The sequence below is a fragment of the Labeo rohita genome, chromosome 4 (genome assembly GCF_022985175.1).
Source record: "Labeo rohita strain BAU-BD-2019 chromosome 4, IGBB_LRoh.1.0, whole genome shotgun sequence".
In the NCBI taxonomy this organism is placed as follows: domain Eukaryota; kingdom Metazoa; phylum Chordata; class Actinopteri; order Cypriniformes; family Cyprinidae; genus Labeo; species Labeo rohita.
This window is the reverse complement of record NC_066872.1, coordinates 23741-45722: the sequence shown is the minus strand read 5'-3', so window position 1 is coordinate 45722 and position 21982 is coordinate 23741. Positions and strand designations below refer to the sequence as shown.

General features: G+C 37.0%; 3 protein-coding genes and 1 long non-coding RNA gene across 6 annotated transcripts in view; 2 read left to right on the top strand and 2 right to left on the bottom strand.

Annotated features, from left to right (window-relative positions):
* pacsin2 (protein kinase C and casein kinase substrate in neurons 2) overlaps positions 1–5157 on the bottom strand; it is a 30443-nt gene extending 25286 nt beyond the window's left edge. Inside the window, exon 1 of one of the 3 annotated variants that reach the window (XM_051107387.1) lies at positions 5030–5157. The gene's annotated coding sequence lies outside the window, so the exon portion shown is untranslated. Of the gene's footprint in view, positions 1–4384; positions 4604–5029 lie in introns of those variants that run through there. The other 2 variants (XM_051107385.1, XM_051107386.1) reach the window with 2 other exon arrangements.
* Positions 5158–5265: 108 nt separating this feature from the next.
* ttll1 (tubulin tyrosine ligase-like family, member 1) lies at positions 5266–15013 on the bottom strand. The gene is made up of 10 exons (XM_051107388.1): positions 14924–15013; positions 14249–14377; positions 11859–12067; positions 11595–11775; positions 11384–11521; positions 11167–11275; positions 9872–10015; positions 9606–9692; positions 7276–7439; positions 5266–7089 (listed from the first exon to the last, which is right to left on the bottom strand). Exons 2-10 carry the CDS (start codon positions 14359–14361, stop codon positions 6963–6965), a joined length of 1272 nt encoding a protein of 423 aa, XP_050963345.1. The 5' UTR covers positions 14362–14377; positions 14924–15013; the 3' UTR covers positions 5266–6962.
* A 317-nt stretch (positions 15014–15330) lies between these two features.
* LOC127164487 (uncharacterized) lies at positions 15331–18046 on the top strand. The gene is made up of 6 exons (XM_051108457.1): positions 15331–15425; positions 16702–16930; positions 17044–17274; positions 17475–17616; positions 17698–17844; positions 17963–18046. Exons 2-6 carry the CDS (start codon positions 16767–16769, stop codon positions 18044–18046), a joined length of 768 nt encoding a protein of 255 aa, XP_050964414.1. The 5' UTR covers positions 15331–15425; positions 16702–16766.
* A 13-nt stretch (positions 18047–18059) lies between these two features.
* Positions 18060–19390, top strand: LOC127164420 (uncharacterized). The gene is made up of 2 exons (XR_007827643.1): positions 18060–18113; positions 18235–19390. It is a non-coding gene; the product is annotated as an uncharacterized LOC127164420 (long non-coding RNA).
* Positions 19391–21982: the final 2592 nt, after the last annotated feature.

Here is a 21982-nt window from a genome sequence, read left to right as displayed (position 1 = left end):
GTTTTCACTGTATTTTGGATCAGATAAATGCAGGCTTGGTGAGCAGAAGAAACTTCTTTTAAAAACATTAAAAATCTTACTGTTCAAAAACCTTTGACAGATAGTGTGTGTGTGTGTGTTTTATTATTTTATCATTTAATTTTAAATAAAAAGTACTGCCTAACTAATTAAAATCATGAGACTTACACATTGTATACCTATGACATTGATTTTATTTTTTCCCAAATCATGTTTAATTTTTCCCATATGCTTTCTTTATTCTATGTTTTAATTATTCTAAATGATTTCTACTTTAATTGTATTCAATTTTAATAATTAAAATGCATGTCTGATCAATTGAACTGATAAAACTTTAGCGAACTGTGGCATAATGTACTACATTTTTTTAAATATTGGAGGCCTATAAAAATTTTTTTTTTTGGATGTGCGTTTTCAGAAATTCTATGTTGTCTGTTTTAATGTTTCTGGATTTATGACTCAGTACAAATTATGTACAATTTTGGCAAAACATGCTGGGTTCAAGACTTTGATTTGGAGCAGATGAGGAGCGATGGGAACTCCACTGACGTCCACTGGATGGACAGAAACAAAGCCTCTTCTGAGTAAATGATCACACAGTTCAGATTGAACTGTTCTTTTAAGACACACTTTTAGCTGCTATTGTGTCCTTCCTCTTACATTCAAGACTCGACAGACGCTTCACAAAACCACACGAAACTCGCAGTGTTTATTCTGATCACAAGCCAACATGACGCGTCGCCGTATGTGAAAATACCAGCGATGCTCCACAAACACCAGAGCGACTCTGAACCGGACTCAAACACATGAGCATGACTTTACAGTCTGAGCGATGACTGTTTCAAAGCCTCTGTTTTCGTCATCAGCAGTCATACATAAAGTGCAGGAGCTTCTGCAGCGACGCTCATTCAGCAGCAGCCGAATCCAGTCTGTCTGATTGGTCAGAAAAGAAGGCTGCCTCAATCTGATTGGTCAGCTGACTGACAGCTCTACATGAAGATAACACACACACACACTCCTGCAGCAGTGTCACACATCAGGACACAAACACACGCACACACAGACACTTCAGCACAGACACAAGTGAATGCTTCTCCAGATGTGTTCTGAGTTATCATGATGAGTTATCACACACAACATGAGGCTCACTTCCTGTTCTATTAAAAACACATTCAAAATCATAAACACACTAACATAATCTACCAACAGCACAGAACGGGTTAAATCAGGCTGTTTTGGGCGGTTGATAACGGCACAAACACCAGTGATTCATTTCAATCCTCTCGTCTGACAGGAAAACTCGCTAATGTTTCACTGCGCGACTTTAGTAAATCCTAAAAGTAGTTTGTAAAATGTGGTTTTGCACTGATTACAGCTGTTCGTGAATCTGGCCCTAAATGAGCAACATTCATGAATAGAAAAGCTTCTTAAATATAAAAAATAAAATACACAAAATACTTCACCGGACAATGTTTTTCATAGGCAAAACCAAAGTCAAGTGGTGCGATCAATGTGACGCGACAACAGGACATGATGTCACAGTGAGGAGCCCTGCAGAGTGTGTCGACTGCTAAATAAGCCTCTCTTTACATGAGAATGCCATGAAAAAAACAAAAACAAAAAAACAATGATATTTATGAAATAATTAAAATATATTTTTTTATTATAATTTTTAAGTTACAAAATTCACTTCGATTAGTTTTTGTTTTCTTTAAATATAGTTTTCATTTACATTTATTTATTAGTTTTACTTAAGTTTTACATTTTTAGTTACTTTGCACTTCAACTAAATGAAAATGAGAAATGTAGCAGAAAAACAATTTTAAGCCTTTTTCCATTTCATTTCAGATAGCATTTTTATTGTTTCAAGGAATTTTAATTAACTATAACCCCGCAATTTTTAAATTTTAGTTTCTTAGTATATCTTTTTTAAAATAAAAATACAAAAAATAGTTTTTACCTTGAAAATATTCACTGACACTTAGATCTGATGTAACAATGAAGTAAAAACATATTTTCCTTACATCGTGACTAATACACTGTTTTCATTTATTTTTTGAGTTTGATTTTATTTTTATATTTACTATATTTACTATTTATTTTAATATAATTTAAGTTAAAAATTTAGTCTTTATTAGTTTTTGTTTTCTTTAAATATAGTTGTCATTCATTTTTAGTTTTACATTCGTTTTAGTTACTTTGTACTTTAAATAAATTAGCTTTTTTTTCCTATTTTGTTTCAGATGGCATTTATATTGTTTCAAGTAATGATTTTTGTTTTTCATTTTAAATCAACAATAACCCTGCAATTTGAAATAAAAATAAAAATAGTTTTATTACCTATAGTTTTTAGTCATTTTTGACACACTGTTTACAATGTGATGAAACAAAGAAGAAAAAATGCATTTTTCATACAACTTGTAACTTACTGTTTAAGTTTTCATTCATTTTTTGAGTTTGATTTTATTTTTATATTTACTGATTGTACTATAATTTTGAAGTTAAAAATGTCATTTTTATTAGTGTTTGTTTTCTTTAAATATAGTTTTCATTCACTTTTATTTATTAGTTTTACATTAGTTTTAGTTACTTTGTACTTCAACTAAACAAATTAAAAAAATTAAGCAGAAATAAAATAGGTTTTAGCTTTTTTCCTATTTTATTTCAGTTGGCATTTGTATTGTTTCAAGTAATGATTTTTTAAATCAACAATAACCCTGCAAATTGAAATAAAAATAGTTTTACCTATAGTTTTTAGTCATTTTGACTGTTTACTGTTTGATGATACAATGAAGTAAAAACACATTTTTCATACATCTTGTAACTTACATACTGTTTAAGTTTTCGTTCATATTTCTGAGCTTGATTTTATTTTTATATTTACTGGTTTTACTATAATTTAATTTACAAATTTCATTTTTATTAGTTTTTGATCTCTTTAAATATAGTTTTCATTCATTCTTATTTATTAGTTTTACATTAGTTTTAGTTACTTTTGTACTTCAACTAAACAAACTGAAATATTTTGCAGAAATAAAATAAGTTGTAGCTTTTTAAAAATTTTATTTCAGTTGGCATTTTGATATTGTTTAAAATAATGATTTTTTTTTATTTCAAATAAAAAATAACTGCAATTTAAAATAAAAGCAAAAATAGTTTTTCCTATAGTTTTTAGTTATTTTGACATGTATATTTGATGTAACAATGATGTAAAAACACATTTTCTATACATCTTGTAACTTTTATTTTATTTATATATATATACACATATATATATATATATATATATATTTTTTTTTTTTGGAACTTTAAGTTTTTGTTAATTTTTTTGAGTTTGATTTTATTTTTATCTTTACTCCAATTTATGTTAAGGGTTTTGTTTTCATTTAAATTTCTTTTTTTTCTTTAAATATGTCTATATACTTTTTATTCACCTTTATGTATTAGTTTTACTTTAGTTTAAGTTATTTTTTTTTTTCAAGTAATGTCTTTTTGTTGTACTTTTAGTCAACAATAAGCCTGCGATTTTCAAATTTCATTTTTTCAGTATATTCATTTTGCGTTTATTTTTGTAATTTAATGCTGCCAAATTCACTGTGCACAAACCGACATGCTTGAATCAATCAATGGTATTAAATTTCCTAGGGCTGTAAAATGTCATCATAACATCTGAAACTTTTATAAACGCTGAACTCTGAAAACTACACATTTTTTCCCAATTCTGTCTGCAACGTCACATAAAAAAATGTTATGTAGATTTCATAAATGTATAAATTTTTATTTTTTTTTTACTTGGTTACTCATGGTTACACCAAATGACATTTTTAGACTCAGTAAACTGATTTTTTTTTCCTGAAAACAGATTAAAAAGTTTGTCAGACATGTCGTGTTTTACACAAGATGCTTTTCTTTTACTGTCATATCACTGACCCAAACGACGAGTGATCTCGTGTGTGTTTGTCTGCTGCGGTCAATGACAGGCTAGTGTTTGCTCTTCAGAGAAACCAGACTCGTCCTCAAACATGATCATCTGAACCTCGTTCTGCAGACCTTCAGCACTCGGTTCAGTCAGAACAGCAGTGACTCGTTTGGGTCTGAGCAACAAAACAAGCATCAGGAAACATCACGGTATTCAATTTAATGTCTAGTAGTTTCCACTGCAGCTGGAGAACATCAGCTCCACTGAACCTCCACCATCCCATAAGACTCAATCAACACCTGAGCAACACAACACCAGATAAAACACACGGCAGGAGCCTCTCAGAACCAGAACACACACACACACACACCCACTACAGCCAACAACAAACACAAAAACACCAACTAATCACTTTCATAAAAGCACTTGATGACAATGACAACATACCTGCTGTGAGTGCATGAGTTCACACGCCTGTGACGTCACTGAGGTGGACAGCTGTGCTCGTGACGTCACCGTGCCGCATTATGACGCCACGGCGACAACTCCAGCAGCTTCTGGAGGTGAATCACGACTCGACTGACTTAAAAGACACCAAACTAACCGAGTTAAACACAACACAACTTATCAGAAGTATAGAAACAAACCGCAAAAACCTCAGGAAAAGCCACGAGAGCCCCGCCCTGCCGCGGTAACGCGCTCTGTCACTACAAACACACTCATACATGGCTTTATAGGAGTTATGAGCGTGTGAACACACACGTCTAGCGCCGCAAACGCGTTAAACCAGCACAAACCAGACCGAGAGCACAAATCCAGCGCGATCCGTGAGAGCGACGCGCGCGTTCAACGCGTTCAGCGGCTCATAACGTCACGAGAAAGACGGAAGCTGCTTTAAAAGCTCAACTGTACACATAAATGTATTAATGTGTGCTGACAGACAGAAGACGATCCGTCATCAGCGATCGATAGATGTCGAGAGTCTCCGATCAGAGACAAACGCGTTCAGAAAAGTTTCCACAGACTGCGCCAAAAGTGCGCAAAGTGTCGCCCGGTGCCTGAATGACAACGGACGCGGTGTTTTATCGTTACCTGAGTGAGTTTCAGTCCAGATCTGCCGCTCGGGTGTTGATGCGAGTTTGACTTTCTCCCTTTTTCATCGATATTCAACGACTAGTGACCGAGCGGCGGAGGCGCACCTCTCTGACGTCACATCCCCTGCTGCCGCTCACGCTCATAAAACATTACAGCTGTATAATACAATAACATAACACAACATCACACCAATAAACACATCGTTAAAATGTCTTAAAATAATTCTTATTTATCGAGCATAGTCAACGATTTTATTTCCTGGAATAAGTTTACAGTGTAGTTTACGTCACACACATTATGCATATAAAATAATTAGAGATAAAATATGTGACCCTGGATCACAAAACCAGTCATAAGGGTCAATTTTTCAAAATTGAGATTTACACATCATCTGAAATCTGAATAAATAAGCTTTCCATTGATGTATGGTTTGTTAGGATAGGACAATATTTGGTCGAGATACAACTATTTGAAAACCTGGAATCTAAGGGTGCAAACAAATCAAAATATTTAGAAAATTGCCTTTAAAGTGTCCAAATGAAGTTCCTAACAACGTATATTACTAATCAGAAATTAAGTTTTCATATATTTACAGTAAGAATTTCACAAAATATCTTCATGGAACATGATCTTTACTTAATTTCCTAATGATTTTTGCCTTAAAAGAAAAATCAATAATTTTGACCCATACAGTGTATTTTTGGCTATTGCTACAAATAAACCCCAGCGACTTAAGACTGGTTTTGTTGTCCAGGGACACATATATCTCGGTGACATTAAGGGTTTGTATTTTCATTGAAATAAATAACATATTCTCTACTACATACAACAACTTCATCGCAAAATCTATATCAGCACAGCTCTAATCTGCTAAATCCGACTAAAGGCTTTAAAATATTTGTAAATATTAACAGAAACGATGCATTGAAAATAAATCTCACTTGGGAATAGTTTTTAAAGTCAATTTCCACTGTCATTGCACAGAATAAATAAATAAATACATAAAGTAACACACCACACGTCCAACATAGGGGCATGTTGTCTCACTATATACAGGGTTAGTTGTGTTTATGTGCTACTCAACAGATATTACAGACATAAGTTAAAATGAACACTGCAAACATCATGAGACAAAGATGCTGTGACAACTTGCCCCAGTGTCGCCTGTAGTGCCAAGGTTTTTTTTCTCCATTTGTCACCGATGGAGTTTTGGTTCCTTGCCGCTGTCGCCTCTGGCTTGCTTAGTTGGGGACACATTATCTTCACTTTATCTTCACACAATATTGTATTTTATTTTGTTGTATTTGATTAACTACCTTTACTTGAAAATTGAGTGTTTACTGTTGCCCTTGGCATTGTTTATGTAGTGTTTCCTATTTAATACTGTACAGCCGCCTTGTCACAATTCTGTATTGTTAAAGGCAGTATATACATAAAGGTGATTTGATTTGATTTGTAGTGTGCGTGTGTGTATAAACTATGCATAGATTAAGCAGCACATGATCTTCTCTTTCTGTGTATTCTTCAGATGTGCAACAGTGAGGGTTGAGCGCAGCTGCAGAAACCGCACATGTGTGTCTCATACGGCTATTTCAGGCGTTTCTCACTCCAGTCCTGAATTAGAGTCGAGCTCATGTTTCAGCAGAAGTGTGTTTAATCCACTGACGGCACCTGTGCTCTCACACACACACGACTGACACATACACACCTCACTTTCTCATATTAACTGTGTGATTCTGCTTGAGAAAGAGACATTCAAGCATCTCAGAATGTCAGTGTTTAGGGAGCATTCAGTGAAGCAGTTTAGCTGTGAAGTGTTTTTTTCTGCATCAGTCCTGTTTTTCAGATATACTCATATGCTCATGCAGACTCGTCCGTATCATGCAGGATGCCGTCATCATCGCTCAGTTCTCCTGATGAGAGCGTGAGCTCACTTCCAGGTGGCGGGGAAGGGCCTAACGCTGCTCGACCGGCTGCCCTTTGACCCCAGCGGCTGACCCGAGCGGCTCCTGAGGTCCCGTTCGGCGCTCTCGCTCAGAGCCTGCTCCTCATCGTAACTATAAGAGACAGATATGAGCACATCAGATAAAACAACACTGAACCACACCCAGCAGTGCATCACAATCATCCATTTCTATCACATTTCTAAAGTTTGGCTCTGCATGTTTTAGACGTTTATCAGAACAAGCATAATAAGTTATTGTACAGGAACTGATCTGATCTGATCTCTGACGGTCACTCACAGCACTTGGTAGTGTCCCAGAGCCTCTTTGGGCAGACTGCGGTTCCAGCGGCAGTCTGGGATCTCTGCGTTTGGTGTGACGATGTTCAGCGTGTCGTTGATCAGATTGTACTTCAGGATGCGGTCGTTCGCTGTGCTAGAGGTGAGCGAAGGAGACGCATTCACCTGACACACACAAACACACACAGAGACACACACACACACATAACCACTGCTGTTATTGTCAAACTATTCACTGTCACACTCCATCACTGAAATAAAGCTGAAAGAAAGTTAAAATATTGGACGAAAAACCAGCTTCAACAAAAACTAAAACTTAAGTCTAAGCTGAAGTAATAAAATTGGTCAAATTAAAACTGAAATAAAGAAAAAAACTATGGGTTGTTGACGTGACATGGCATTTTCACTCTCCCATAATATAAAAATGAAAAAAAAAAAAAAAAAATTTAAAATGCTGTAAATCGTTAAACATTTCTTTGTCCTACATGGACCTGTTATTAAAAAAAAGCTGCAGTGTTGTTTGATTTTTTTCATTTTTGAGCCAAATCTCAAAATTGTCCTGTGGGGTTACTGTCTCAAGCATGGTTTAATAAAATCCAACTTTTATAAATTAAAAAAAGAAAAGCATATAAATATTAATAAATACCTCTGGCATAACTGTACAAGTGTTTTTTAGTATTTTAGTAAATGGCAGTAAATTTTTTTCTTCCATATATTTTTGAAATTGTAGGAACCATGGTGTCACAGCATGTCCTCTGGTGTGACACCATATCCTGATTTTAAATCGGCTAATCCCAGAGAAAACTTTAATTAGTTGAAGGACCCCATTCATGGTCGTGTCACTGAAGCCCCTTGTGAAGCCCATGACATGTGCATGTGGTCAATTTTTGTCTCAGAATTGTTCAAATATTGAACTTTTTTTGGAAACAGTACAAAAGTGTTACATTTTGTTGTCTTTTGGTGTGACACCCCTAAATTATATTTTCAATTAAAAACTGTATGTTAAACTACATAATTATGGAAAATTATGCAAATGTGTATTGCAAACCGCTAATGACAGGTTAGCTTGAAATAGCAAGGTCATTAATTGACACAAAAGTCTGAAACGTCCTATGGTGTGACAGAAAATGTCCTCCGGTTTGATGACTGTACTGTCCACAGGACAAAGATCTCTTTAAGAAGCATTTTAAATTTGAACTCCTTTTTGTTCTTTTTTGATTATTTTCAGTGTTCTTAAATGCAAACATCACATTATTAAAACTATTTTCTGATGTTTTTGCAGAAAACTTGTACTTCTATAAAATGTCATGTAAATAGGTATAAAATGTGATGCTTCGTTTTTGAAACAGAAAGAATTAACAGAGAGAAAATAGTGGAAGAGAGAGGATATAGAAATATAGACAGAAAATGAACAGGGATCCACCAGAATGGAGGAGATCCTAAGAGAACCATGAAGAAAGTAAATAGAATCAAAATGATGCCTTAAAAAGAGTAGAAATAGAGCTTAAAAAATTAATTTACATCTTAATGAATATAGTTTCAATCATATATCAATAACATTTAGCTGTATCATAAATATCAATCATATTCAGTTGTGCCGCACATGCAGCAGGAGGACTCGAAGACTTTCAGTAACATACTGATTGACTAAGAGATTGAATTTTGTTGATAAAATTATTTCAATTTGTTAAAAAAAACATGTTGGTATTGTTTACATCAAAATTAAACTTTCTTTCTCCTTTGACATATTAAAATTACATAGAAATACTACCATTTCTGTCCATTAGTGTGACGTAATGTCCTGTGGTCTGACACACATAAAACAACCACAGATTTGTTTTTATCTCAAAATATCTTAAAAAACAGTTAAGTATCGCAATAGGGGAGATTTAAATATCACTCATCTTAAAATAGTATAATTTTCAGCACTTCTGAAAACATAACAGCAAAGTCTTGAAATTTTCCAACAAGTCATGAAGAAAAAAATGAATGTTAATTATAATTTCATATTAAATAAATAACACTATATGAAAATAAGTGTCTAACAATGAAGATAAATCTCCCTCATGCTATTTATATATATTATTAGTTTTTTTTTTTCTTAATTTTTGCTGTCACACAATGAAAGACCCTTTATATGTATTCAAAGATCAGACATTTCTTCTTCAAAAATTTTCTTTTACAAAAAAAAAAATATATACATATATATTTTTACTGGCTATTTGTCAAATACCCCTAAACAGAATGAATAAAAATAAAGAGACAAACGTACATTTTAACTGTAATGAAAATGAAAGCTAATTGACAGTAGTATATAATCAGTATAATCACCTCGATCAGCCACGGCTTGAGTTTGTCGTCAATGATGATGTCGTAACCGTAACACTCGAAGCAGTGCTTGTCGTTATTCATGACGGGCTGTCAATCAATACATTCAACACACCATTATTCATTTGATTATTATGATCCTGCTCTTACTGTAAGAAAGAGTGTTTCACTGTGTTTCATAGGTAATGTGTGTGTATTTCTGTAGTGAGATCAGGATGTTGTGTGGGGTGTTTTCATTGAGCTGGTGTGTTGTGGTGATGCTGACGTACAGCCACAGCTTTGAGGGACTGAACGATGATCCAGTGGATCTGATCAAACAGGTGATTGGTGACGTCCCGTCCTCGGGTGCTCTCCAGATACAGACGCAGGTTACTGACCGTCCACTTCCCGCCGTGGACGTGATTATAGTCGTCCTGCACTCAAACACACACACACACTACAGTTGAAGTCAAAAGTTTACACACACCTTGCAAAATGTGTAAAATCTAAATTGTTTTACTGAAATTAAGAAGGATCATACAAAATGCATGCTATTTTTTATCCAGTACTGACCTGAGTAAGATATTTCACATGAAAGACACTTACATATAGACCTCAAGAGAATATAATAGTTACATTTATAAAAATGACCCTGTTTAAAAGTTTACATACGCTTGATTCTTAATACTGTGTTGTTACATGAATGATCCACAGCTGTGTTTTTTTGTTTAGTGATAGTTGTTCATGAGTCCCTCCTGTTTGCCCACTGTTGTTCAGAAAAATCCTTCAGGTCCCACAAATTTTAGTGTATTTGAACCCTTTCCAACAATGACTGCATGACTGCATCTTTTCACACTGAGGACAACTGAGGAACGTGTATGCAACTATTACAGAAGGCTCAAACACTCACTGATGCTCCAGAAGGAAAAACAAAACATTAAGAGACGGGGGGTGAAAACTTTTGAACAGAATGAAGATGTGTAAATGTTTCTTACTTCGCCTAAATATCATATTTTTTTCATTTAGTATTGCTACAGAATATGCTTACATGTTTCCCAGAAGACAAAATAAGTTACATTTTCCCTGATCTTCAAATTCAAAAATTTTCACCCCCTGAATCTAATGCATGGTTTTTCCTTCTGGAGCATCAGTGAGTGTTTGAATCTTCTGTAATAGTTGCATATGAGTCCCTCAGGTGTCCTCAGTGTGAAAAGATGGATCTCAAAATCATACAGGATCATGAACAAACCCTGATAGCACACATTCATCCCAGAGACGTCTATTTGACGTCTGCATTTACATTTGGAAGACATAGTTTTTATGTAGTTTGCTCATCTGCAATACGTCTATAGGACGTTCCCAATTATGTCAAATGGACGTCTATTAGATGTCTTTAAGCTGTTTATGATTTAGAATGGATGTAAAACTGACATCTTACAAACGTCTGTCAGATGTTTGTATACAGCAGATGCTTTTCCATCTCTAACAGACATCTTGAGGACGTACATGTGCTATCTGCGAAAGTATTAGGAAACACCTCAATATTTCTGTCTATAAAGTGTAGGTTTTGTGCACACTAACTTACGCCATGTTTCTGAATGGCCACGTTGGTGAGGTGCACGAACATGTTGTCAAGCTCACTGGTGCTCGGGGTGTATTTGACCGTGCAGAAACGACAAAACCCCAGTTTGTACCTGACAACACAAACCGATCAGTGTGGATTAAGAGATCCAGCATTTCACAGAGCTCTGTATTTTACATATGTATACATAAAATGAGTGTGAAAGCACAGAACTACTGACATGTAGCACTTGAGCGGCCTGTAGCTGGTGACCAGCACATAGAGCCGCAGGTCGAACTTCTTCCCTCCGATCAGCAGCGGGTTATCGATGTACAGGGAGATGACGTAGGCCTCCTTCCCGCTGTTGGCCGCCACAAACCTGTCAAAGCACAGCACGTCAGACAGAATCCACATCTGATCACGGCGGATTGAAGTGCAGGAGATGAGCTCACGTGGACGTGCGGCTGTCGCGAGACCATTTCTTGATCTGAGAGAGCTTGTTGATAAGAAAGATGCCTTTGCCCTGTGCCTTCCCGCATGGCTTCATGATCCACGTGCTGGATGGACTCTTGCGAAACTCCTCCACGAACAGGTTGTAGTCGGCCGGCAGCATGAACGTCACCGGCACGAAATCTGTCCCGGAGTCAGAGAATCAGTGAGCGCACATTCAGAGCTTACGATACACAAACAGAAACAGCAACGGCGGCGAGTTTTACCCAGGTAAAGGTATTTCCCGTTCTCGTCCTTCTCGGCTAAGGGACTGGCCTCCTTCTCCAGCTCCTTCCTGTAGCGCTTGATGTTCTTGATCATCAGGTCCTTCCTGGTCAACTCATAGTGGTTGGGGAAGTGATTGACCATCTGGTCGTCGGACAGACGGTAGCCGGTGTCCACGCTGAACACGTTACGGATGGTCTGGATGCTCATCCTGTCACATGACGGGAAAACATGACGGTCAACACCTCAGTGAAACACCATTTTTGCATCGCTTAGATACTAGTATAGTTTTCACTGATACTGAAAAACTACTTCAAACTACAGCTACAAGCAGCAATTAAGGGGCCAAGCACAAAAAAATGAGGAGCAGAAAATGAGTAATTTAAGATTATTTGAGTCAAAATGGCTCAATCATAAATACAATCACTAGTAATAAGATATAATGGTTTATCAATTTTGACCAATAGGTGGCGCTGTTATCAAAAGGATGTGATGTGCTCAGGGTGACAATGACAGAGGTTTTGTGTTGCAGAAATACAGCCTTAGATGCAGTTTTGCGTCAAATTTCACAAAATCAGTTTGAGATATCATAAAGCTTTTAATAACTTTTCTCTAGCATGGTCTGCTAAAGATCTGTGTGCAATTTGGTGAAGATCGGATAAGTGGTCTAAAGTCTCCAAAAAGAGTTTTTGAACTAAATCAAAATGGCAAAACTGCAGACTGTTAAAAAGTGTACAGCACTAGATTCTGAATGAGCCAACGAACAGAAAGAGGAGAGATTTCATGAACACTGGATAAAATTCACAAAAGTTGTAAGCATGTTTGTATATTTTGCTACATCTTGTGATCACCAGGTGCATACAAAAGTAATATATTTAAAATGCATTTATTTAATGCTAAATATAGTTCAAGTCTGACATATCGCTTGAGACTTTACTGATATAAAAATTGTAATTAAACTTTATTTGGAGTACTACTTATGCACAATGCACATTTCTTAATATCAAGTCGAAAATATGTTTTAACATCACTATTGATGAGGATTGTATGATCTTTGAATGATATCAGTCTTTAAATGCAATATATTTAAAGTATACCTACAGTACACTTCCACTAGTTCCACTTTAGCACAATCAAATATACTTAATTATATCTTTAGTTGGTCTTCAGCACTACTTCCGCACAATTAAAGTGCATTAAGTGCACTCAAAAGATATTAGTGTCTAATAAATATGCACTAGTACCTAATGAATAACTATTAGCATCTATTAAATAGGTACTTGTATCTAATAAATAAGTACCAGTATCTAATGAATGCTTATTAAGTAATATTTAAATAGATACTAGTCACTATTGGAATAATTGGTAGGCATTAATTAATAGGTGATATCAAAAACAGAGTAACAACTGATTCCTGTTCTTTTGGAGATATCTTCAACCTCATAAAGAACTAGTGAGAATGCATTTGTAGATATCTTTATATAGATCATTACATAAACATGAGTACCTCTCAACTGTCCACATCCAGTCACATGGTAATATAATACATTAATATACTGAGTGAAATTGATTGTTAGGTAGGTCTAACTGGCTGTGTATGTTAGCTAATTCTGCTAATTGGTTACCATGAAAACTTTAAAAATAAACACAATAATAAATATAATAATATTTCCTATTTTTTACTCAATTTTGTATATTATCACAAAGTAGTGTTCAAAAGTAACACACCTTATTTTGCTTAATGTTTTTTTATTTAGTAATAATAATAATAAAAATAATATCCATAATTATTATTATTCATATTGATAAATAAAACAACATTTTTGGCCAAATTATGCAGCCCTACAAACAAGCATAGCAAACTCTTTTTTTTTTTTTTAATTTTTTTTTTTACCATTTTAGTAGCTAATGAATAAGTACTTTTTTTAAAGATTTATTTATGGATTTTTATGCCTTTATTTGTACAGGACAGTGTAGAGTGGAAAGGAAAGCATTGTGTGAATAGAGAGCGGAGTGGGATCGGCAAAAGACCATGAGCTGGGATTCGAACTCGGGTCGCCGTGATCGCAGTTGCACTGTATGTCGGCACACTAACTAGCCTAACCAGGCTATTGGTGCCGACATGAATAAGTACTTAATGGAAAAGATACTAGTATCTAAAAAAGTAAGTAGCATGAAAATAGATACTAGTATGTCTTACAGATTAAATGTTAAAACAGCTTGCCATATACAGTATGGATGTGAAGATCAGGAAGAGCTGGATCAACTGTAATACAGCACACTACACCACACACTGTATTGTTCAGATAATATCAGTGCACTTCTGTCAGCGTTATATCATCACTAGTTTATGTTTGCAGTGTCAGTGTGAACGGATGAAATGAAATCTTGCCAGTAGAAGTTCCAGTCGTCGCTATCCGTCACCTGGATCCATCCTCTCTTCTCAAAGTTATTGATCAGCACCGATTTCTCGATGTCCGTCACCCACTTCACCTTCCCAGCCATCACATCACACACACTCCTGAAACACACACATTCAGACACACGATCACATATCTGCTGTTTCTTCAGGAGGACATACATCTCACAGATGAACATAACATCCACTGATCCACATGATCACCTGTGTTTGACTGATTTACACATGGTTTCATGATAATAAACATCTCAGGAACATTTCTGGAGATTGATGTCCCCTGAATAATGCATACAGGGTATAATATTTCACATACAAACACTTACTGCTAATATTACAGTTTGTTTTTTCATGTTTTAGCGCAAACACGTGATCATATGATCATTCAGTGATGTGTCTGATAATACAGTAGAGATGTACGGTGTGTGTTTAGAAGATTTCTGTATCAAAATGATAAAAACACTGATTCAAACACATTAAATACTTAGTCACTGCTCATGTGTGTTTGAGTATTAGCACATAATCATAAAAAACAAGCCTGTATCATCATCATCATCATCATCATCACTGCGTCAGAAGAGAGAATGAGAGAGAGACCAAATGCTGGTTTAGTCTGTGTAGATCAGCACATTACTGATCATCTGTACTCACAATCACAGCTTCATCCTGAACGCTGCTTTATTCAGATGATCTGACAGCATCACAACAACAGCAGCCCATAGCAACGCGCTTCACTTCCGCCTCACAGTGTCATTTCCGGAGACGCTGAACTTTTAGTCAAAAAGCGCCGCCTGCTGGATCTGTAGAGAAGAGCGCCTGACACTCAAGACATTTATCATGATTTTAAAGTTTCTGGACAGAAAACCACTCAGGGATTTTATTGATCCATCATGAATAAAACTCTTATGAATGTTTGGGGTGATGATGATCTTCTTTTGTCACACTCAATAAAACACACCAAGAAAACACTATTAATCGGGGCTCTGAAGTGTCACGCATTCACAGTGAGACACGCGCATTTCAACCAGTTCACAAGCTCTCACGCCACACATTGTGTTTCTCACGCTGAGAAGTAAGAGATAACTTGTCCCGCTATATAATGTTAATGGACGAGGCGCAGGTTTGCAGTGAGAGTTCATAGCTGTCTTCACAGGTAAATGTCACCTACCAGCAAATATCAGAAATTATAATTAGTAGTTAAAAAAAAGAATGTTTACTGTATTAATCATCTTTCAATAATAATAATAATAAAAAAAGATAATAAAGTTCGTCAAGACAAACTTTAATTTGGCTTGAGAAAGCAGGACCAGAAAGTTTAAAACGTTTAAGAAGTTTTAAAAAGTTTTAAGTTTGATGGTTTTCAGTCTGAAGTTTAAAGTAATTTTAAAAGGTTAAAGTTTGAATGTTTTGAATGGAATGCAGTCTGTAAGAGATGATAGATAAATATATAGATAGATAGCATGTTGCTAACATGTTTCTAGCATGATTAGCAAAAGTTGCCAGCATGTTTTTTAGCATGATTAACAAGTTGCTAGTATGTTTTTAACATGATTAGCATGTTGCTAACATGTTTCTACCATGTTTAACAAGTTGCTAGCATGTTTCTAGCATGATTAGCAAGTTGCTAGTGATAGATAGATGAGTTTAAATGGATTAGAAATACAGTACATAGAAGGTAAGTTTGATTGAGTCTCAAAGGATTCTGGGAGTTGTGACAGTTGGAATTTGAAAAGTGTTGCTCATTTGAACATTCCGTCAATGTAAGTCTATGGGATTTTTCCCAATTTTAATCGTCATTTTTAGGAAAACCATAAGTCCGATCAGTTAGAAAAGATATAGCAACTAACTTCAGATCAGTTTGAAGATCTGGGCTGAGTTTGGAGTTTGTGGAGTTAAAGCTAGTTAGAGTCAACAGATTTAGTATCAGAAGAAGAATAATAAGAAGTTTAAATAGCATTTCAGTAAGTTTGTTTTTCTCAAGCCAACTTAATAATCATCTTAAAATAAATCACACCATATATATACTAAGAAAAAAAGAAAACATACACACCATACCTGTCAAGTATCCCGTTTTGGCCGGGAAAGTCCCGTAATTTACCCTTCTTTCCCGCCGTCCTCCCGTATTAGTATTTTCCCGTAAATCTCCCGTATTTTAACCTGCGTTATTAAAAAAAATAAATAAATACCCCCCCCCCTAACCAGACTCTGCTATTGCACGAAAATACTCAACGGGAAAAACGAAGGCTACTCAACTCATCAAAGGTAAGTTAGCTATATAACGTTAGCTACCTATCTTACTGCTGGGCTACTGTACGTTTGCTAAAACGGTATAAAATGGGTTTAAAATGTGTTTGAATATTCTAACATTTGAGCATCAACCCATGGCATGCATGTTGTAGGCTACTAGCTAATTACTGGACACTCAACAGGTGCCATAGCAGCAGAACTAGAGAATGAGTTGGCCAAAATATGCCGATCTCAGCCCTTTTCACTGATGTGTGACGAATCAAACAACAGAAAAACAGACAAAGAATTCGTCATCCTGACTAGACTCTACGATGAGGCCACTCTGCAGGTCGCTACAAGATTCCTGGAGATGCCTACATGCAATGTAGGAAATGCAGAAAATCTGTATGGAAAGCTGAGTGAAGCATTAAGGTAAGGGGAACTGCACTGTGTTGTTGACATGTTTAGTAGTTTGGATTTAATTACAACCTTACATTTTGTCTGAGACAAAGGGCATTGTGGCATTGTTTTCCTGTTTCCAATAGAAAAAGAGGCATCCCATGGGATAACCTGATTGCCTTTAACTCTGATAATGCGAGTGTTATGAAAGGCCGACATAACTCGGTCATCAGCAGACTGAAGACCAGCCAGCCCCACATCCAGGACCTTGGCTGCATCTGCCACCTGGTACAGCTGGCCACTGGCTGTGGCATCAGAGCAGCCCAGGTACCGGTGGAAGACATCCTGGTGGGGATATACACCCACTTTGATACAAGGTAAATGCATACATATAGGCCTGCTATTTATCTCGCCCTAATGTTGTGTGTGTTACAATGTAACAACATTGCATGTGGCTAACTCATGAACAAGGTAGCCTAGTAGACCTGCAGTTCATATTCTTTACACACACACACACACTCACTCACTCACTCACTCACAATTCCAACCACTAACAGAGTAATTTTCTATCTCTCAGTGCAAAAAGATGTGAAGTCTACAAAGAGTTTGTAGACTTCACAAAGTCAGACCACCTGAAGCTTCTCAGGTACTGCAGCACAAGATGGCTAAGTCTGTTAACCTGCATCCAGAGGGTGCTGAACCAGTGGGATGCACTACAGGTAGGATGGTAACTCCACTCAGCAGATATCTACACAGTTTACTATGCAGTTTACTATACCCTGTATCTTTATGTACTGTAGGCCTACTTTAACAGTCATGAGGAAGTAGAGAGGAGTGTTAAAGTGCGTGATCTGGCAAGCCATCTGCGTGATCCAATCATGAAGACCTACTTCCTGTTCCTGAGTGCTGCCCTTAAGCCTTTATCTGAATTTAACATTGCCTTCCAGGTGGGTGGCAATGATATTGAATAAATTAGTGAATAATAATATCTAATTAAATGTTTGTGTTTATTGTAGCGTTCTTATTTCACTGTTATTTTGTTGTGACCATTGATATTATCTGCAGTCAGAGGGAGTACAAATTCACAGACTTGAGGAGGAGATGTGCAGGCTGATAAAGAGGATCCTGGGCTACACATCAGTTGGCTGAAAGATCTCTTTAGGGCATTCATGAGAAGCGCTGAGCTCCCTGTGTCAGCCGAGAAGAAAATCTTTCAGTGAGTATATTACCCAGTAGTTATATTATGATATCATCTTTTGACAGTATGAGAATATGGGCTGTAGTGTGCCTAAAAATATTACCACTAATGCATTTTTTTCACACTTATGCTGTTGTAGAACTGTGAGAAGCTTCTATGAGGCAGTGCTTAAGAAGATGTTCTCCTCCTTTCCCCTCGACCATCCACTCCTGAGGGACCTGAAAGTGCTGGACCCTGCAGCTCGCCTTAACATAACTCCAGGGACAGGTAGATAATAGAAACAGTTTCCAATAGGCTTTATGCCCAGCTCCACTACTTACTCTAGCAACCACCCTAGCAATGGTCAGACACACCTGGATAAATTAAATATAAGTATGTTTAGTTTGTTAGCAGTAACCTTATAAGAGCAGAATAAATATGGCTATGTAATATGAACAATATGTACAGATATGTGCAATGTAGTGGCAGTATCATTATAGTAGTAGTAAAAAACAATATAGATATATGCAGTGTATTAATAGAATATATTACAGAAAAACTGAATAAATATGGATATTTAGTATGAACCATATAAACAGATATGTACAGTATGTACAGCTATGTGCAGTGTGGTAACAGTACCATTGTAGTGCAGAAATTGACAGGAAATAAAGGAGCTGGCTTAAGTTCAGGGAGTAGTGGAGCTTAGTCAAACACTTGTTTTACTTTACAGTGGAAAGGCTAGGGGCCCTGTTCCCTCAGTTGAGGCTGAAAGAGGATAAGATGAGGGAGGAATTCACAGACTATCAGGTGACAGATAGCAAGCAACTCCCCCAAGAAGACAGAATCGACAGATTTTGGGGCCTGGTAGGAAAGGACATGAGGTTCAGTGAGCTGCCAAAACTTATGAAGGCTTTACTGTGCATTCCCCATAGCAATGCAAGTTCAGAAATGGTGTTTAGCATGGTACGAAAGATTGTTACAGAGAATAGGATGTCGTTAGACAACAGAACTGTTTGTGCTCTGCTCTCATGTAAAATTAACCACTCTGGCCCAGCCCACAAATACACTCCTTCCAAAACAGTCTTAAAGAATGCAAAGTCTGCAACAAATGAGTACAATAAGTCACTAAAAGTGTAAAGAAAAGTTATGTGAAATGAAAAGAAAAAAAACTGTACAAAAAAGCAATATGAAATGAATGAGTGTGTGAATGTGAAAAGAATGTGGAATGAAAATGAAATGTAAATGTAAAGACAAGCAATGTTAAATGAACAGAAAATATGCAAATAAGCCTTTAAATAAATGCTCTTCATATATACCCTTTTGTGTTTTCATTTAGGCTATGAATGTTCACAGCATGTCAATGTCAACAAAGGTAGGCCTATCACTGGCTTTATGCACAGCTGCACTACTTCCTGAACTTCAGCCAGCTCCTTTGTTTCCTGTCTGCCATTATTGGACAAACTGATCACCTGGATTAATCAGTTTGTCCAATAATGGCAGACAGGAAACAAAGGAGCTGCCTGAAGTTCAGGAAGTAGTGCAGCTGTGCATAAAGCCGATTGTAGTTTATAAGTGGTTGACAAGTGGTGATTTTAGCTTTCTTGTCACCTGTCTTAAAATGTAAGGGATACTGGAGCTTGGTTGGGGTGGTGGGACTGCCTGCGGCGGGCGCCGGAAAATTTCCCTTATTTTCAAATCCAAAACTTGACAGTTATGCATTACATTTTCTTATACAGTAACGCTTTGTTAGCAACTCAAAAGTATGTTACAGTATATAGCTCAAAAGTCTCTTGTTTGTTTTCCAGTGTTATGCGAACATTGTGACCAGCAAGACTGGTTGCAAGACCAGTTAAGCTGGCTGCCTGTGCAACTGCATCTTGTAGCTGTGATTCAGTCTCAATAACTATATTTTACTTTTGCTTGAACTCACTTTTCCTTTCACTGTTTTTTTTTTCTCTTAAAGTTTACACCGTAGCATATCCCCATTTTCCTATTTCAAACCTTCTTTCTTCTTGCTAAGAAACAACAGGCTCAGCAATAGAAAAAGGCCAGCCTAGTGTCCCAGTGTAAACATTCACATCAGTACAGCATAAAATCCTTTAAATGGCTAGGAGGTCTACGAACTCTCCCAGTCTTACTAACACTTGGCTCAGCCCCCTTAACTGAACATTGCGAGTCAGACAAAGCACTCAGTTCTTTCAGGGGAGAAACACACTCCGCTCCACCAGAAACGTGAGACTCCAGTGGAAATGACTCAGGCTGCAAATCTGGAACATTGGACAGTGTCTGAATTTGTGACAAGGCAGAAACAGGTGATGTGTTTGGCCACACCCTATTATAATGCACTACCTGCACCCTCTCACCAGCATCAAAAGGATTTACAATCTGATAAGTCAGTCCCAGTTCACCACATGAATCCATGGCTTGGACAATTTTATAAGGCCCCTTCCAATGGGGTGCCAGCTTCCTGCGGCTCTCCACCAGGTTGTGGAGCCACACCATGGTACCTGCATCATAAGGCCGGTGACGCAAGCCAACATCATGGTACAGTTTTTGACGGTCGTGAGCTGCCTCACTATGCATCCGTGCACCACTAAAGGCAGAGTTCAGTCTTGTCAGCAATGAGGAAATAAACTCAGCATGTGACACTGACATCCCAACCGTGGGTCAAGAAGAAAGGTGTGAAACGAGTGCTGGAGTGAGTCGTTGTATTGTAAGCAAATGCCACATCTTTCACATAATCGTCCCATTCCCCCCATAAGTCAAAAATGTCTTAGCCAGTTGATCGATTCGAGTCTGATTAAAGCATTCAATCATGCCATCCGATTTTAGATTGTATGGCGTGGTGTGAGTCTTTTTAATGTTCAGAAGATGGCAGAGAGTCTGGACCAGTGATGGGAATAACGGCGCTATAAATAAACGGCGTTACTAACGGCGATACTTTTTCAGTAATAAGTAATCAAACAAATTACTGTTTCCCCCGTTACAACGCTGTTACCGTTACTGACAATAAAATGCACGTTACTATAACTGAGAACACTGACACGGTTTTCATGCAAGCAGCGTCTCTCTCAGCCATAGGACCTCTTTCTCTGGGGTGTGTGCGTTTGTGTGTGTTCGGGGCTGGGGCGGGACACATAACCAGTGATGATGATTGGTGTGTCTGTAAACGTGGTGTAACTGAGAACGCGATGATTGGCTTAGATTGAGCAAATTTCCATTGTTTGCCAATCAGAGGCAGAGTAGTGCGGGTGTTCACACACAAGCACACGCACGGTCAGTCGCACACACCAACATCCAGGAGTCACAACGATGGCAAGTCCAACAAGTTCAAAGGTAGCTTTTGCAAACTGGAAGTATAAGCACTACTTTTCCCTCACTGAGGTGAAAGGCAAAAATGTTTATGTAACGTGCAACTTATGCCCAGGAAAAAAGAGTCGGTGGCAAGTAATTCTAATCTACTGAAGCACCTCACATCGTCACATGCCACCACAAAATTAGTGGCTAAAAACGCAGGTGATAACATGAGCTCTGCTACCAAAGGAGGAGACGAAGCCACGAAATCAAAGCAACTAAAACTTGATTTTTCTCCACCGCAAACGCTTATTACTCAGACAGAATTAAACAAAATAATATCTAGATATATAGTTGAGGACATGCTGCCGTTGTCTACAGTTGAGTCGGATTCTTTCCGGGCAATCATTGCGAAAATACCCACAAAAGAGGGGGTAAGCCCACCATGCAAAAAGACTTTTTCAAAGTACATAGACGCAGAGTATGCCAGAATGAATGCCGAACTCAAAAAGACATTTGAACACGTAGAATATATTTCTACAACAGCCGATATTTGGACTGCACATAATAAAAGCTATCTTGGCGTAACTGCACATTGGATAAATCCCAAC

Excerpts from the sequence above, each read along its gene's own strand:
- ttll1 (XM_051107388.1), bottom strand. The coding sequence starts at position 14,361 with ATGGCTGGGAAGGTGAAGTGGGTGACGGACATCGAGAAATCGGTGCTG. Across the intron at positions 11,522-11,594 it reads CGCGACAGCCGCACGTCCAC|GTTTGTGGCGGCCAACAGCG; the intron begins GTGAGCTCATCT and ends GTGCTTTGACAG. Across the intron at positions 11,276-11,383 it reads AGGCCGCTCAAGTGCTACAT|GTACAAACTGGGGTTTTGTC; the intron begins GTCAGTAGTTCT and ends TTGTGTTGTCAG.
- LOC127164487 (XM_051108457.1), top strand. The coding sequence starts at position 16,767 with ATGTGTGACGAATCAAACAACAGAAAAACAGACAAAGAATTCGTCATC. Across the intron at positions 16,931-17,043 it reads AAGCTGAGTGAAGCATTAAG|AAAAAGAGGCATCCCATGGG; the intron begins GTAAGGGGAACT and ends TGTTTCCAATAG. Across the intron at positions 17,617-17,697 it reads ACCAGTGGGATGCACTACAG|GCCTACTTTAACAGTCATGA; the intron begins GTAGGATGGTAA and ends TATGTACTGTAG.